This window comes from Sorghum bicolor, chromosome 1 (assembly GCF_000003195.3).
Source record: "Sorghum bicolor cultivar BTx623 chromosome 1, Sorghum_bicolor_NCBIv3, whole genome shotgun sequence".
Classification (NCBI taxonomy): Eukaryota; Viridiplantae; Streptophyta; class Magnoliopsida; order Poales; family Poaceae; genus Sorghum; species Sorghum bicolor.
The window spans coordinates 7,304,317-7,316,829 of record NC_012870.2 but is presented as its reverse complement, the minus strand read 5'-3'; the positions used below and the strand labels follow the sequence as shown (position 1 = coordinate 7,316,829).

Below are 12,513 nucleotides of genomic sequence, written 5' to 3'. Positions count from 1 at the left end.
GATGACACCCTCCCTTGGTCTATTGTGTGGATTTAGGCCTCGTTCAGTTCCCAATTTTTTTCAAGATTTCTCGTCATATCAAATCTTTAGACGCATGCATAAAGCATTAAATATACTCCCTCCGTTCCAAATTATAAGTCATTACAAGAATCTTGGAGAGTCAAAGCATTTTTAAGTTTGACAAAAAAATATAGAGAAAAATATAAAGATTTGTGTCATAAAATAGGTACACTATGAAAATATAACTAACAAAGAATCTAATGATACTTGGTTGGTACCAAAAATGTTATTATTTTTCTATATAAATTTGGTCAAACTTGAAAAACTTTGACTCTCCAAGATTCTTGGATTGACTTATAATCTGGGACGGAGGGAGTAGATGAAAATAAAATCTAATTGTATAGTTTGTCTGGAATTTACGAGATGAATTTTTTGAACCTAATTAGCCTATAATTAAATAAAATTTATCAAATACAAATGAAAATACTATAATACTCAAAACCATTTTTTTTTTGAACTTAACAAGGCCTTAGCCAGCATGTAGCTGATTGGCGGTTGGTAGGAATCCCCGGAGCGGGCGGAGATGTGGGCGTACATGTCTTGGAACCTGACACCTTTTTTGCGCACGAGCACGACATGGTTTTTCCTTTTGCCGTTAGGGCAGAGAGACTGGAGTGAACGCCAAGTTGCGTCCGTACCGTGCGTCCGTGCGTGCGTGCGTGGTGTCCAAGTCTGGAATCAAGGCAGGCGGAGGCAGGTGAGTGGCCGCGGCTGGATGCGCTCGGTGGGTGGGTCAGCCGTTAAAATCAGTCCATGACGAGAGGGCCGGGAGGGAGAGAAAATGCTGGAAATCCATTCGATCTGTTCTGTGAACAAAACTGTGCCATGTCCAGTTGCCGGCGGTACTTGCAGTACGTGCCGTGGAGCAAGGAGACTCCGGCACCAGCCACCACCAGCATTATCTGAACTCTGGAACGCCCACATCGCCAGCTTTATTTCTTGCAGCGTACCATTAGCATTCGCGGTGGCACGGCCTGGCTTGCGCCGGAGCATCCAGTGCGTCGTCGACCGTATAGGAGGCCAGAGGACGGCCCGGCGGCCGGCTCTAGCTAGACGGTGTCGGCGTATACACCGGCCGGCGGCCACGTAGCTCTGGGCTGTAACAGGGTCGCGGCATCCATGCCGCGCGCGCTCGATCGCGTGGCCAAGCTGCCGGCGCGGCGGCGGCGGCGGCCACTCACCCGCGGGTTCCCCGCGTAGGCGACGTGCGTGGCGGCCGGGGACGCGAGCGGCAGGCGAACGGCGGGGGCTGGCGGGTCAACTGACAGCGTCCTCTTGGGCTACTGCCGGGCGCGTTGCTCGGGGTCCCTTCCGGTTCCGGGAGGCGTTCAGGTGGTTGTTGCGTGCCAGTGCCGTTGGCAGCTGGTTGGCAATTGACGCCGTTGCTGATTTTAGTGGCGAGCGTTTCTTTTTTGTTTGTTTTACAAAACCCACACGCAAACGTATATACTTGCATGCACACTTATCCCTAAGAAGGTAGGTACGTATATCTCATTTAGGTCCTGTTTGATTCATAGAACTAACAATTAGTTGCCTAATTTGTAGTCCCCAAGTATCCAAACAGGCCAACTAACTCATAGCCCACTAATTATGGACTAGTTGTTAATGCCACTAATCATTCAGTTTGACATTTTTTCTTTGTCATTTGTTGTAGTTTGTCAACTCCCAAAACGAAATGGGGAGGAGAAAAACAAGTCATCTCCAAGAGTTTTGCAAAATTGATTTGGCATTTACCAAATTGTGGACCCAACTTGACTTGCCGCGAAATTTTTGTGCGAGGGAGTAGCGCGGGATTCGTGGCGATCGCGTTTGCCAAGTGCTCCGGCGGTTTGCATATATGCACAGCTTGACCAGGTAAATGGCAGCTTGCCCAAAATGAAATCCAAGATGCAAAATTGTTGGATACGTGTTTTCGAGATTTTTATTAAAAAAACAAGAATGTCAAACGCAAATGCCTAACTGTTGGAGATGCTCTAAGTTACTCATAGAAACTAATAGAACTAATTGTTAGTCCTAGTTCATCCAAACAGCTAGCCCCTCATAAGAGTACCTTGGAGAGATTGACTTGGATGAGCAAATCTTGAGATTTTCTTTTCAGTGAAAGAAATCTTGAGATTGACAAAGTATGAGATAGATCAAGAAATCCTTTATTGTCAACAATCGAGTTATCTGTCCTAAAATAAACCAATTTCTAAAATCTATGCAAATTAAATTATTAGATCTGACTATCTTTATATGAAAGAGTAACAACATATATGCTATTAAATTGAGTATATTATGAAAGTATATTCTATGATATATCTAATGATGCTAATTAGATGTCATAAATTTTGATAGATTTTTCTTGAAATTTGGTCAAAGTTTTTAAAAAATAGACCTATGTCAACTCTAGGAATATTTTATTTAGAGATATAGAGAGTATTACTGAAAAGATTGCACCCTTGTTAAATCCAACTAATAACTTTTTTTTTGAGAAAAACACCGCACTCTTTATATCTCTAACTAATAACTGATAGGCACTTTCTACCTTAACCGAGCTCAGTTCGCAGTGGCAAAGGTTCGGCCGCGAGAACTAGCCGTGGGCTACTGGGAATTGGGATCTCCTTGCCGGAGTGACGTTCGAAGGACGACTACTGGGCCTCTTTCCTGGCAACCATTGCGTAGCAGCCCAAAATCTCGCTCTGAATCAGACGATCCCTCTCTGCCGTTCGCCCGTTCGTCCGGGCCTGTTGTAGCCTGACGTGTGGTGTGCGAGTACGCGACACATAGCGAGCAGAGAGACGCCGATTCGGTGATTCCTACGTTGGACATTCAATGATGCATCTGTGGCTGTCGCCGGTCCGATCGTAACCCTGCAGCTACCTCTTGCCTCGCCGCCGTCGTCGGATCAAGCAGGCGCTGCCACAGGATCCCCCGAAAGATCTCGAGCGCCATAGGGGGGTTTTAGGCAGGCCACTTGCCGCTGCTACTGCTAGCGGCCGAGACAGACGCGGAGCAGGCAGGCCGCCTAATTATTCGCGCATCCACGTACCGCCAGATTTAGCATTTGTCCGGGCAAACAGCCGAGGCCGGCGATCCTCGGCTTGGATCGCCACTGATGACTGACCCCCCTCAAAGCGGTAGCCCTTGCCGATCGCAGTAACCACGCCATGTCGCGTGTGGTTTGGAACACCCAGCTCGCATCGCGTCCATTGATGCATCGGGCAAGTGGTACCGTTCCGTCCCCTCCCCGATCGCGTACGCCTCTGAGTGCTGGGAGCCACACACGCACACGCACACGCACAGCGCGACGACGAACTGAATCAGGTCATGGGCACATGGAGCCTTGGCGACTTTGCCGAAACGAGCCGGGCGCTAGCTGGTAGATTGCGTAGAGCGAGGCGGCAGCCATGAGCCTCTCCGTGTGCAATGTTTCTTGTCCCGGCAGGCAGGCAGGCAGCCGGAGCCATCGGCGCGTCGTCAGATCTTCCACCGGCTACTTAAACGCCTGCTACTGCCGTTTGCCGGCCGGCCTAACTGACAAAGCATCGCGCTTGAGTGGGCCGGGCGTTGAGGTCTGGTCAAGGCGTCGAGCGTCCTGCAAGGCTGCAATGGCCTGCGCGGCGGCGGAGCGCAAGGCGATCAGGGTCCTCCTCGTCGAGGACGAGGAGATCCACAGGGTATGTGCGAAGTGTTCGATGGTCACTCAAAAAACTAGCGAGTAGCTAAGTCGCCCGGCCGGCGTGCAACGCCTGCTGGCTGCTGCAGGTTCTGGCGAGGGCGCTGCTGAGGTCGGCCGTCGGCGGCGTGGAGCTGGACGAGGCGAGGACCGGCGCCGAGGCGGTACGGCGCGTTCGGGATGGCGGTGCCGCCGGCGCCTACGACCTCATCATCACCGACGGGAAGATGCCCGTCATGGACGGACGCGAGGTGCGTCATGCCATATGCGTGAGCGCGCGCGCGAGCTAACCCCACAATTCACATCGATCGATGTGTCCGCGCTAACTGCAGCGCGTGGCGCTTTGCCATTTAACTGGTGCGCCGAGCTGACTTGGTCTGCCCCCGCCGGCGCCGGCGTGCTTGCGCGCAGGCGACGCGGCAGATTAGGGCCATGGGCGTCACGACGCCGATCGTCGGGCTGTCCAGCGACACCTTCCCGTCAGACGTCGACGCGTTCCTCAAGGCCGGGGCCGACGACTTCACGCCCAAGGTCACACACTGACACTACAAAGTTTCACTCTTGTAGAGGGGATCGGTTGGCAGTGTAAATTTGAGCGGATCTGATGAACGATCGTTCCTTTGAACAAGACTCGGTGATCATTTCCTGATAACATCGTGCATGTGTGTTTGCAGCCACTGTCCAAGGAGAAGCTCGTCCGTATTCTTGCCAAATTCAATCTCGCTTAGCTCTCTGTTTGCTGTCCAAGGAGAAGCTCATCCGTATTTTCTTGCCAAATTGGCAAAATACAATTCTTGCTTAGCTCTTCGTTTGGGTGCAAATCTCAATGAGGGGATAAATAAAGGCTCTCGAAGAAGTATACATCGGATGGGCTTTCTTCCGCTCTGGACCTCGGGCCTCTTAGCAGCTCGTGTTTGTCCTTCACGCATATAATTCGCACCTACGTACTCTGTAATCTGTATGTTGGTTGGTATTGGCATTGACATTTACAAGAAAAAAAAAATGAAAACTAAGGTTTTCTACCTGTGGCAAACCGCTCTAGACATCTAACTACAGGAGAATATATTGTCACGTTTGGTAGTGCCATCGTGCTACCACTAATTCGTGCAGGGATTTAGATTCCACATGGAAAATGGAGCTTCAGTATTACGAAACATACAACATACAGAAGCAGCAGTAAAAAATGCAATTTAAGTAAGCTCTGCTAGCACGTACTAAACAAAAATTCAAATATAACGCAGCATTTTTTTAAAAAAAAAGATAATGCAGACACTTGTGCATAGTAATGAAAATCATTTCAGAAAGAGGTACCTAGCTAACAACATGATTTCTTGATGAATCTTTCGATGGAAACATTATGAAACAGGGGGCAATCATAATATATTTCCTTTTTGCATTAACTTTTTCCTGTTATAGTTCCTATTCAACATCTCCAATTTGATACTACCGAATTTGGTACAAGAGATGAATCACCCCGCAAAGTCGATGCTCACTGGCTCAAATTTACAGTTGAGGGAAGCAAGTCGCGGTTATTTCAGCTATTCAGGATCCGACGAGACCCTTGTGTCTCGCATACGCAACAATGGAGATAAACATAAAGGCACAAACAAGCCCTGATACAATAACCACCTGTCACGGGAGGAACAAGTTACACCAAGCGCATCATTATATGTGCCGTATTGCGAGTAGAAACTTACCCATTTGAAGATGTATCCATGGCCGTCATTCCAGGTATACGGAATATTCATACCAAAGACTCCAGCAACTAATGAGTACAGCGACAGGCAGACGGTACCAGAACTCAAGAACAACTCTAGCTGCAGGTACCAAACGAAAAATATGTTATTCTGAAAGAGTGCAAAAATGCAACAAGTATTACTCAGGACTTTGCTTGAGTGATATGATACGGAATGCACATTCAGCACCAAGTGATTACACATCAAACTACTAAAAGTGACACCTGTCTAAAATCAATCCGTAATTCTGAAAATTCTACATCTCTAGCAAAGAGTAACATGATGAGGTCCAGTTTATTGCAAATTATACCTGAATCAACTGATTACGGTGGTTATCAAGCTGCACGGCAAAAGAAGAAAAAACAAAATGTATTTAGAAACTGAATGGTCAAAACATAAAATGCAGTATGCATCTATACGGGGCAACATTACCTGGATATTAATGTAATCTTCTGTGTCATCGATGTACTCTCTCAGCTGAAAGGTGTTGCAAACAAATACAATATCAACACAGAGCTAAATCCTAAAAGTTCTCTTTCAGCATTAGAATTTAAACAATACCCATGTGAACAGCAGCATAAGGGCAGGCTTTGCTAGTCTATTGTGATGCTGTAAAACTTAAAATCAGCTGCACCAACTTACCGTTGTCAATTTGTTTAATGTGCCATCAATTTGCATGAAATATGCCTGCAGATTATAATATCTTTAAGTACTCAACCAAGATAATGACAACTGATAAGTTATGTCTGTCAGGTAAAGGAACAAAATACAAACCTCTAGCAACATCTCTAGCTCTTCAACGTCATTCTCATTTCCATGCACAGTAGCTGCACTAGCTCTGCTTGCTCTTGATATTTTTGAACCAATAGTTGGGGATGCAGGGAACCAATTTGGTCCACCAGAACCACTGACAGGGGAAGATGCCCCAGCCAACTTTCTAGACAAGTAAAGATCAGCCATGTCGTCATCATCATCCAATAATTGTTCAAGCTCATCTCTCACCTGGCAAATAGAGAACATCTTGTGATTCCTAAACCACGAAGAGAAGCAGTGCTAATAGCATATCACTATTCACCAAGAATACTAATGTCATGAAATAAAATATCACTAAGGGGAATTTTTATTTATACCATCATTTGGGAGGCAATTTTCAGTTATACTATCAAGATAGTCAATTACATGTGGGGTCTGGTTCTACTCATCATTGACACGGACTGGTGGTATAAATGAAAACTGCACCTCAAATGGCAGTACAGAAGAAAATATACCTAACACATCAATAGAAGGCATACATCATACACAATTAGCTCATACATGGCTACATTGTGAACATCTTACTCAGAGGGCTGAACCAATTTCTGTTGGTTCAATTTTAAAGAATATATTTTTCAGGAAACTAAATGTTCAATCCCATTAAGCATTTTAAGACAAACAATATAGTACAAAACTAAGATAATTCAAAGCAAATCACTTTCATGATAACTAACAACATCTACATGTTAACTTCTGCTATTGAAATGAATAAATTGAACCTAATAAGGAAAAAATTCATGCCCCTGAAGTCTGTAAGCATGTCAATCCCACAAGGCCAAAACGAGAAAGCACTTTCTGTCACAACTATCTAGCCTCTTACAGTGGCATGGCCCATGATCAGAACTAAGCTTGCACAAAGCAGGAGAATTGACATTGCAACATGACATTCAGAACAGTGAACAACCCAAATGATCACATTCTAAAGAAAATACCCCCAAAAAAAACTGTACAGAAAAGTATAAGGTAGCAAACCAAATGAGGTATGACAAACCGGAACCAGACCTTCTGAACCCTAGCAGTCAATCTTGTCATGCCGCTTTTCAACTTCCGTACCCTATCCAAGTTACGGCTGCTGATCTGCGATGCCCACAACAGCTCGGCTTAACACGGAGAAATTGGTAAACAGAATGTATGAAGATGATGCAACAAGGAATTAGAAAGATCTTAGCCTGACATGCCTTCATGGCTGTACGGGAAGTTGGAAACATATGTTGTTGGCAAGGAGATAGATTTGCAGGCTTTGCCAATACTACTTACAAATGCAAGTTTAGTTTATTCTAGGGCCCTCCATGCAACATAGCTAATATTATGTTGGAACTGAATGAAGCTAAATCATACAGCACGTCATCTGTTAGACTGAACTGAAAACTGTGTTCCACAACCATGACTTATACTGCCCATGTTTTAAGACTAGCATGCCGAAAAAAGTAACATTGTTAGTATTTTTTTAGCCTTACTTGCAAACCAGCATGTAAATTTGATTGCTACTCCCTCTGTTCCAAATTATAAGTCACTTTGACTTTTTTCGTACATCAAATTTGCTATGTTACTAAAAAAAAGTCAAAGCGACTTATAATTTTGAACGGAGGGAGTACTAAATTGACGCAAAAATATCTCTGATCAGATGGGAGGTAGGATAAATAAAATAAAGGTAAATGTTGTTGCAATCTTTCATTGTAATTCTGTGTAGCAATTCCTACTGAATAATGATAACTCTACCTAGTCCCCTACACATAAGTAACAAAATGTGATTGCGCAAGATTACTTTATCCAATATCCAAATATATATATATATTTAAATTTCACTTATGAAAAAAGAGTAAAATAGGACATTTCTGCATCATGCAATTAGCACATCTTTTGAATGTTATTTAAAATAACTCATATCATGTTTCTAGGATGCTCAAACTTTATTAAAACACAATAGGATGTTCAAATCAAGTGCATACTAATGGAACACAGTATACGAGCATATCCACTCACCTTGGATGTCAACTCATCCAGAGCTGGGTAAGCATCGGTCTCAAGCTCAGTAGTGCGCGCATCAAGGAAACTGCAGATTGCTTCCAGAGTAACCTCCAATGCACGGAACTCAAAAGGGGATTCTGTGGAGTTCATGAAATCAGATAGCAGGTGTTAATGAATTGTGTATAGCTATCATGGGAATCCACCAAGACAAATAAAAGAATAAATATATGTGAAACAATTGCAAGGGCTTTGTTATACTTCAATCTAGCATGAACCACGCAGATATATTGTTTGCAAGTCAATTGACACAAAGGGATCTGGCTACAAATGGCATGTCAATTATAGTTTGTTTCACACAATAGAAAAGTTAAAAAAAAATTCAGGAATAGTTTACCAAAATGAATCACAGAGGTTCATATATATATCAAGTATTGATTTGGTACAACACTTAGAAATATGTTGCTGTGCTCTGGCTACATAATTATTATCTTTGTTAGAGAAAAAGAAAAGAGATGGACATGCATGCGAGGACAGGCACACACATGTCACAACCAAATCATAGTTTGAATATCTCAAGTTATGTTCATTTAGTTCCTAGGGGAAGTTAAATGAACGTAATTTAAATTGCAGACTCATACAAAATTATTGGACAAGTGCAAGGAGACCCAGACAGGGCATCAGATATCAATGTTAAGTGCCATGGATACATAATTTGGACTAACATAACATGTTTCTCCCAAAAGAATGTCCCATGATAAGGACATAGAAATTAAAAAGAAATAAAGAAACAAAATGGCGTGACCATATGTCAATCAAATCTTTATGTCCATTTCTTTCCTGTATACTTTTATATATCTACAGAGATCTCCTTGCTTGTTTCTTCCAATTCTCGGCCATACAAGGGGGACAAATGTCAAACAAAGTAACCACATCAACATTACAATATATTAGTGTCCTCCTATCATAAGCAGTTGATAGAAAATAGCAGAGCCTGGCTTACCATCTTCTTCTGCCCCTTCCACATCATGCTGTCCATTTAAGTTCTCTTTTCCATCATGCTGAGTGGCATTTGATGGAGTTAACCGCCTCCGGAGCTCCTCTACTACAGGGATTACATTCTCATCAGAAGGATCCCTAAGCAAAACCTGAGCCAATCCAAATACAATATTTGTGAGTAACCACATTTGCGACAGCTAAGAATGGGATATCTAAGATCCTCAATTCAATCAAATAAACTGTGGCTTTGCGATTATTTTATAGCAGCATGACCTGAGAACTAGTATAGTGAGCTACGTTACACGAGTACGGGTACGAGTATTGGATACAATACGTATCGGATACGCGGATACACACTTTCTCAAAAGAAAATTCACTAAAATGGTGTATCCGAGTATCCGTATCCGCGTATCCGACGAGTATCGGATACGGATACGTCACCCTCCTTGGAGTATCCGTGTAACATAGATAGTGAGCTCCTATTTAAAATCAGGGATTCGAGGGCAGAATGAAGCTATGTATTCGGAAAAAGAAATTATCATTCTCTTCAAAATTTTATATAGATAACTAATCATCCAGGTTTGCATAAGTGAAGTTGCGTATATAAACCGCAGAGATCTGCGATTACTCTAGATTATGGGGAAAACGACTTGAAAGCTCCTAGCAGCTAAACAATCGAAAGGAGGAAATAATAAGCACTAAAATTCACCTCGTCGGAAGTGATGATCGCCTTTATATGCTGCTCGAGCCACCGACGAAGATTCCGTCAAAAGAAAAACGAAACTCGTTAGAAATCTTCATTACTTCTTTTTTCAGATGAAGCAGCTGGATCAAGTACTCGGCATCCTTTACTATGAAAGCAAAACAGCGCGATCCAACACAATCGTTAGGGTCATTATTCATTAAGAAAAACACGCGACTATGGGATCAGTTCATCCTGACAACAATTTGGTTCTAACACTCTGTTCGCAGCACCATATCTAGCCACAAACAACACAATTACCACCAGAAAATCCGCAAAGGGAAGGCGAAATTCAGAAATCACAGGAAACCCCGCCCGCAGACGCTGTTCCACAATTCCTCCCACGCCATCCATCCACCGAACAAAAAACGACACAATTGAATTGGCGAGGCGGACGGGACAGGACCAGGGGGGGTTGCGCACCTCGAGATTAAGGACGATGGCACGCTCGCGTCCGAGGATGGTGGAGGGGTAGGAGAGCAGCGGGTCGAGGATGCGGAGGTCGCGTGCGTTGATGTCGACGCGGTGCATGATGGCGTACTTATCTGCGTCCAGCACCCGCTCCTCCCCGGCCGCGTCGAGCAGGATCCAGCTCCGCGACGCGCCCCGCTTCTTCCCCTCGCCGCCCCCGGGGCCCGGGCCCGCCCCCGCCGCAGCCATCTCCAACGGCACGGGGGCTCTCACATCTCCGGCGCCCGCCGCCGCCGCCGTGGCCGCAACCGCCGCCCACGTGGACGGTGGACACGGATGACCCCTTTATTATTCTACGACAGAAAATTTGCGACGAGGAGGCGTAATAAATGGCGACGACGGGAGAGAGAGAGGGAGAGGAGGTGCGTGGGCGTGGCTGCTCGCTCTCTCTCTTGTCGTAGGGTTCGTGTGTTCGTGCGACGGGTGGATCTACGAATACGAGCACGAGCAATCAGTCTGATAACGGTGCGGGATGAAAGGAATCGTAATTATGCTTGCGGTGCTTAAATTAAGGCTCTTGCGTTGTACGTATAATCAAATGATTTTATGAATTGATGGGGGTGTTTTTCAGTGAAGCCCCCTGATATTATTTCATATATATACAAGGGCCTGTTTTATTACTTCCAAAATGATCAACACAGCTGCACATGTCTTCTGCTTCGCCTGCAGCCGCAGTGCAGCTAGCCCAACCAGGCAGGCTACAGGCTAGACATTGTTGACATATCTGATTTGATATATTTTTCATTTATATAAACTATTCAAGGGGCACATTTTAATCTAGGAGAAATCCTGGTGCTCTAAATTAGGCCTGGTTTAGTTTCCAATATTTTTTAAGATTCTCAATCAATTCTTTAGATGCATAAGACGAAAATAAAAAGGAAAATTTTGCTGTGGGACACTCGGATTATACAAAATTGGTTGTGGGACAATGAAACATTTTTTCTTTGTTGTGGGACATTATTTTCTTTTTTGTAGGACACTAGGCGGTGTGTTATAGCTAATATTTTTTTCTCCAGTGTCCCACGACTAATTTCGACAATTTGTTAGTGTCCTGTAGCAAAAATCCCCAAATAAAAACCAATTGTGCAGTTTGCTTATAATTTTCGAGATAATTTTTTGAGCCTAGTTAGTCCACGATTAAACAATAATTGTCAAATACAAACGAAAATACTACAGTAGCAAAAACCAAAAAATTCGCGAACTAAACAAGGTAGTATTGAGATGTCTAGATTGTGTTAACGTTGAATTATAGGTTGTGAAAAACAGCTTAATATTTAAATGTTTTTCTCACAATTTGGGCTTACTTCAATCAACCAGGCCTACGAGTCCAAAAAAAAATTGGCACGGCGTTTTAATTTGAGATTTTCTCATGTATAAAAGCAACAAATGTTCAATGTTCTTTATTAGATGGCCATTGCCAGAGGCGGAGCTCCCCATGCGGCACAGTAGGGCAGCTGCCCCAGCTAGCCACGATGAGGAGACCCAACAATCCTGATATGCTGTTATGATTCAATCTCATTTATTGTACAACGTTTCTAAAAAAATATTATACAACGTGACCATAGATAAGACGCAAAATGCACAATTGAGCAGTATATGTATTATATATCTTAGTTATTATATACTTATGCACTGCTTTTAAATATATTTAGCACATATATCATACACTAACTCATTTGTTCTTAAATTGGTATCTTGGTTCTGTTAGCTCTTTTCTACAAAATGCTACCTTTGAATGGGAAAGTACTACATTTAATATTTATATTTGCCATTTATTAGCCATTTAGAATTTTATTTTTTTTGAACTCGACAAATGTGTTATGTGTGTACATGATATTTTATACTACCAGTTATATTCATCGCTTTTATCCGCCCCACCTATAGTTTCAAGCGAGCTCCGGCAGTGGCCATTGCTACACGGCCTACACCTGAGTGATGGACTGATGACCACACTGCGCACGCCTGCTGCCATGCACGCGTATAAAAGCATTCACTGGGGTAGTGGAGCATACCCCTGTTTAGTTCTCCACCCAAAATTTTTTCATCCATCCCATCGAATCTTTGGACAC

The 12,513-nt window shown here is 43.8% G+C and overlaps 2 protein-coding genes across 2 annotated transcripts; one reads left to right on the top strand and one right to left on the bottom strand.

Moving 5' to 3' along the window:
- Positions 3,228 to 4,581, top strand: LOC8085961 (two-component response regulator ORR41). Its single transcript, XM_002466433.2, has 4 exons — positions 3,228 to 3,719; positions 3,808 to 3,969; positions 4,130 to 4,249; positions 4,393 to 4,581. The coding sequence occupies exons 1-4, from the start codon at positions 3,450 to 3,452 to the stop codon at positions 4,444 to 4,446; spliced, it is 606 nt and encodes a 201-aa protein (XP_002466478.1). The 5' UTR covers positions 3,228 to 3,449; the 3' UTR covers positions 4,447 to 4,581.
- Positions 5,035 to 10,924, bottom strand: LOC8060487 (magnesium transporter MRS2-I). The gene is made up of 11 exons (XM_002463854.2): positions 10,397 to 10,924; positions 9,941 to 9,970; positions 9,236 to 9,380; positions 8,251 to 8,372; positions 7,270 to 7,344; positions 6,229 to 6,456; positions 6,097 to 6,141; positions 5,887 to 5,931; positions 5,765 to 5,794; positions 5,416 to 5,535; positions 5,035 to 5,347 (listed from the first exon to the last, which is right to left on the bottom strand). The coding sequence occupies exons 1-11, from the start codon at positions 10,631 to 10,633 to the stop codon at positions 5,261 to 5,263; spliced, it is 1,164 nt and encodes a 387-aa protein (XP_002463899.1). The 5' UTR covers positions 10,634 to 10,924; the 3' UTR covers positions 5,035 to 5,260.

Coding starts and splice junctions, on each gene's coding strand:
- LOC8085961 (XM_002466433.2), top strand. CDS start 3,450: ATGAGCCTCTCCGTGTGCAATGTTTCTTGTCCCGGCAGGCAGGCAGGC. Junction 3,970..4,129: donor CCGTCATGGACGGACGCGAG/GTGCGTCATGCC, acceptor GCTTGCGCGCAG/GCGACGCGGCAGATTAGGGC. Junction 4,250..4,392: donor CCGACGACTTCACGCCCAAG/GTCACACACTGA, acceptor GTGTGTTTGCAG/CCACTGTCCAAGGAGAAGCT.
- LOC8060487 (XM_002463854.2), bottom strand. CDS start 10,633: ATGGCTGCGGCGGGGGCGGGCCCGGGCCCCGGGGGCGGCGAGGGGAAG. Junction 9,381..9,940: donor CGATCATCACTTCCGACGAG/GTGAATTTTAGT, acceptor GGATTGGCTCAG/GTTTTGCTTAGGGATCCTTC. Junction 5,932..6,096: donor CATTAAACAAATTGACAACG/GTAAGTTGGTGC, acceptor AACACCTTTCAG/CTGAGAGAGTACATCGATGA.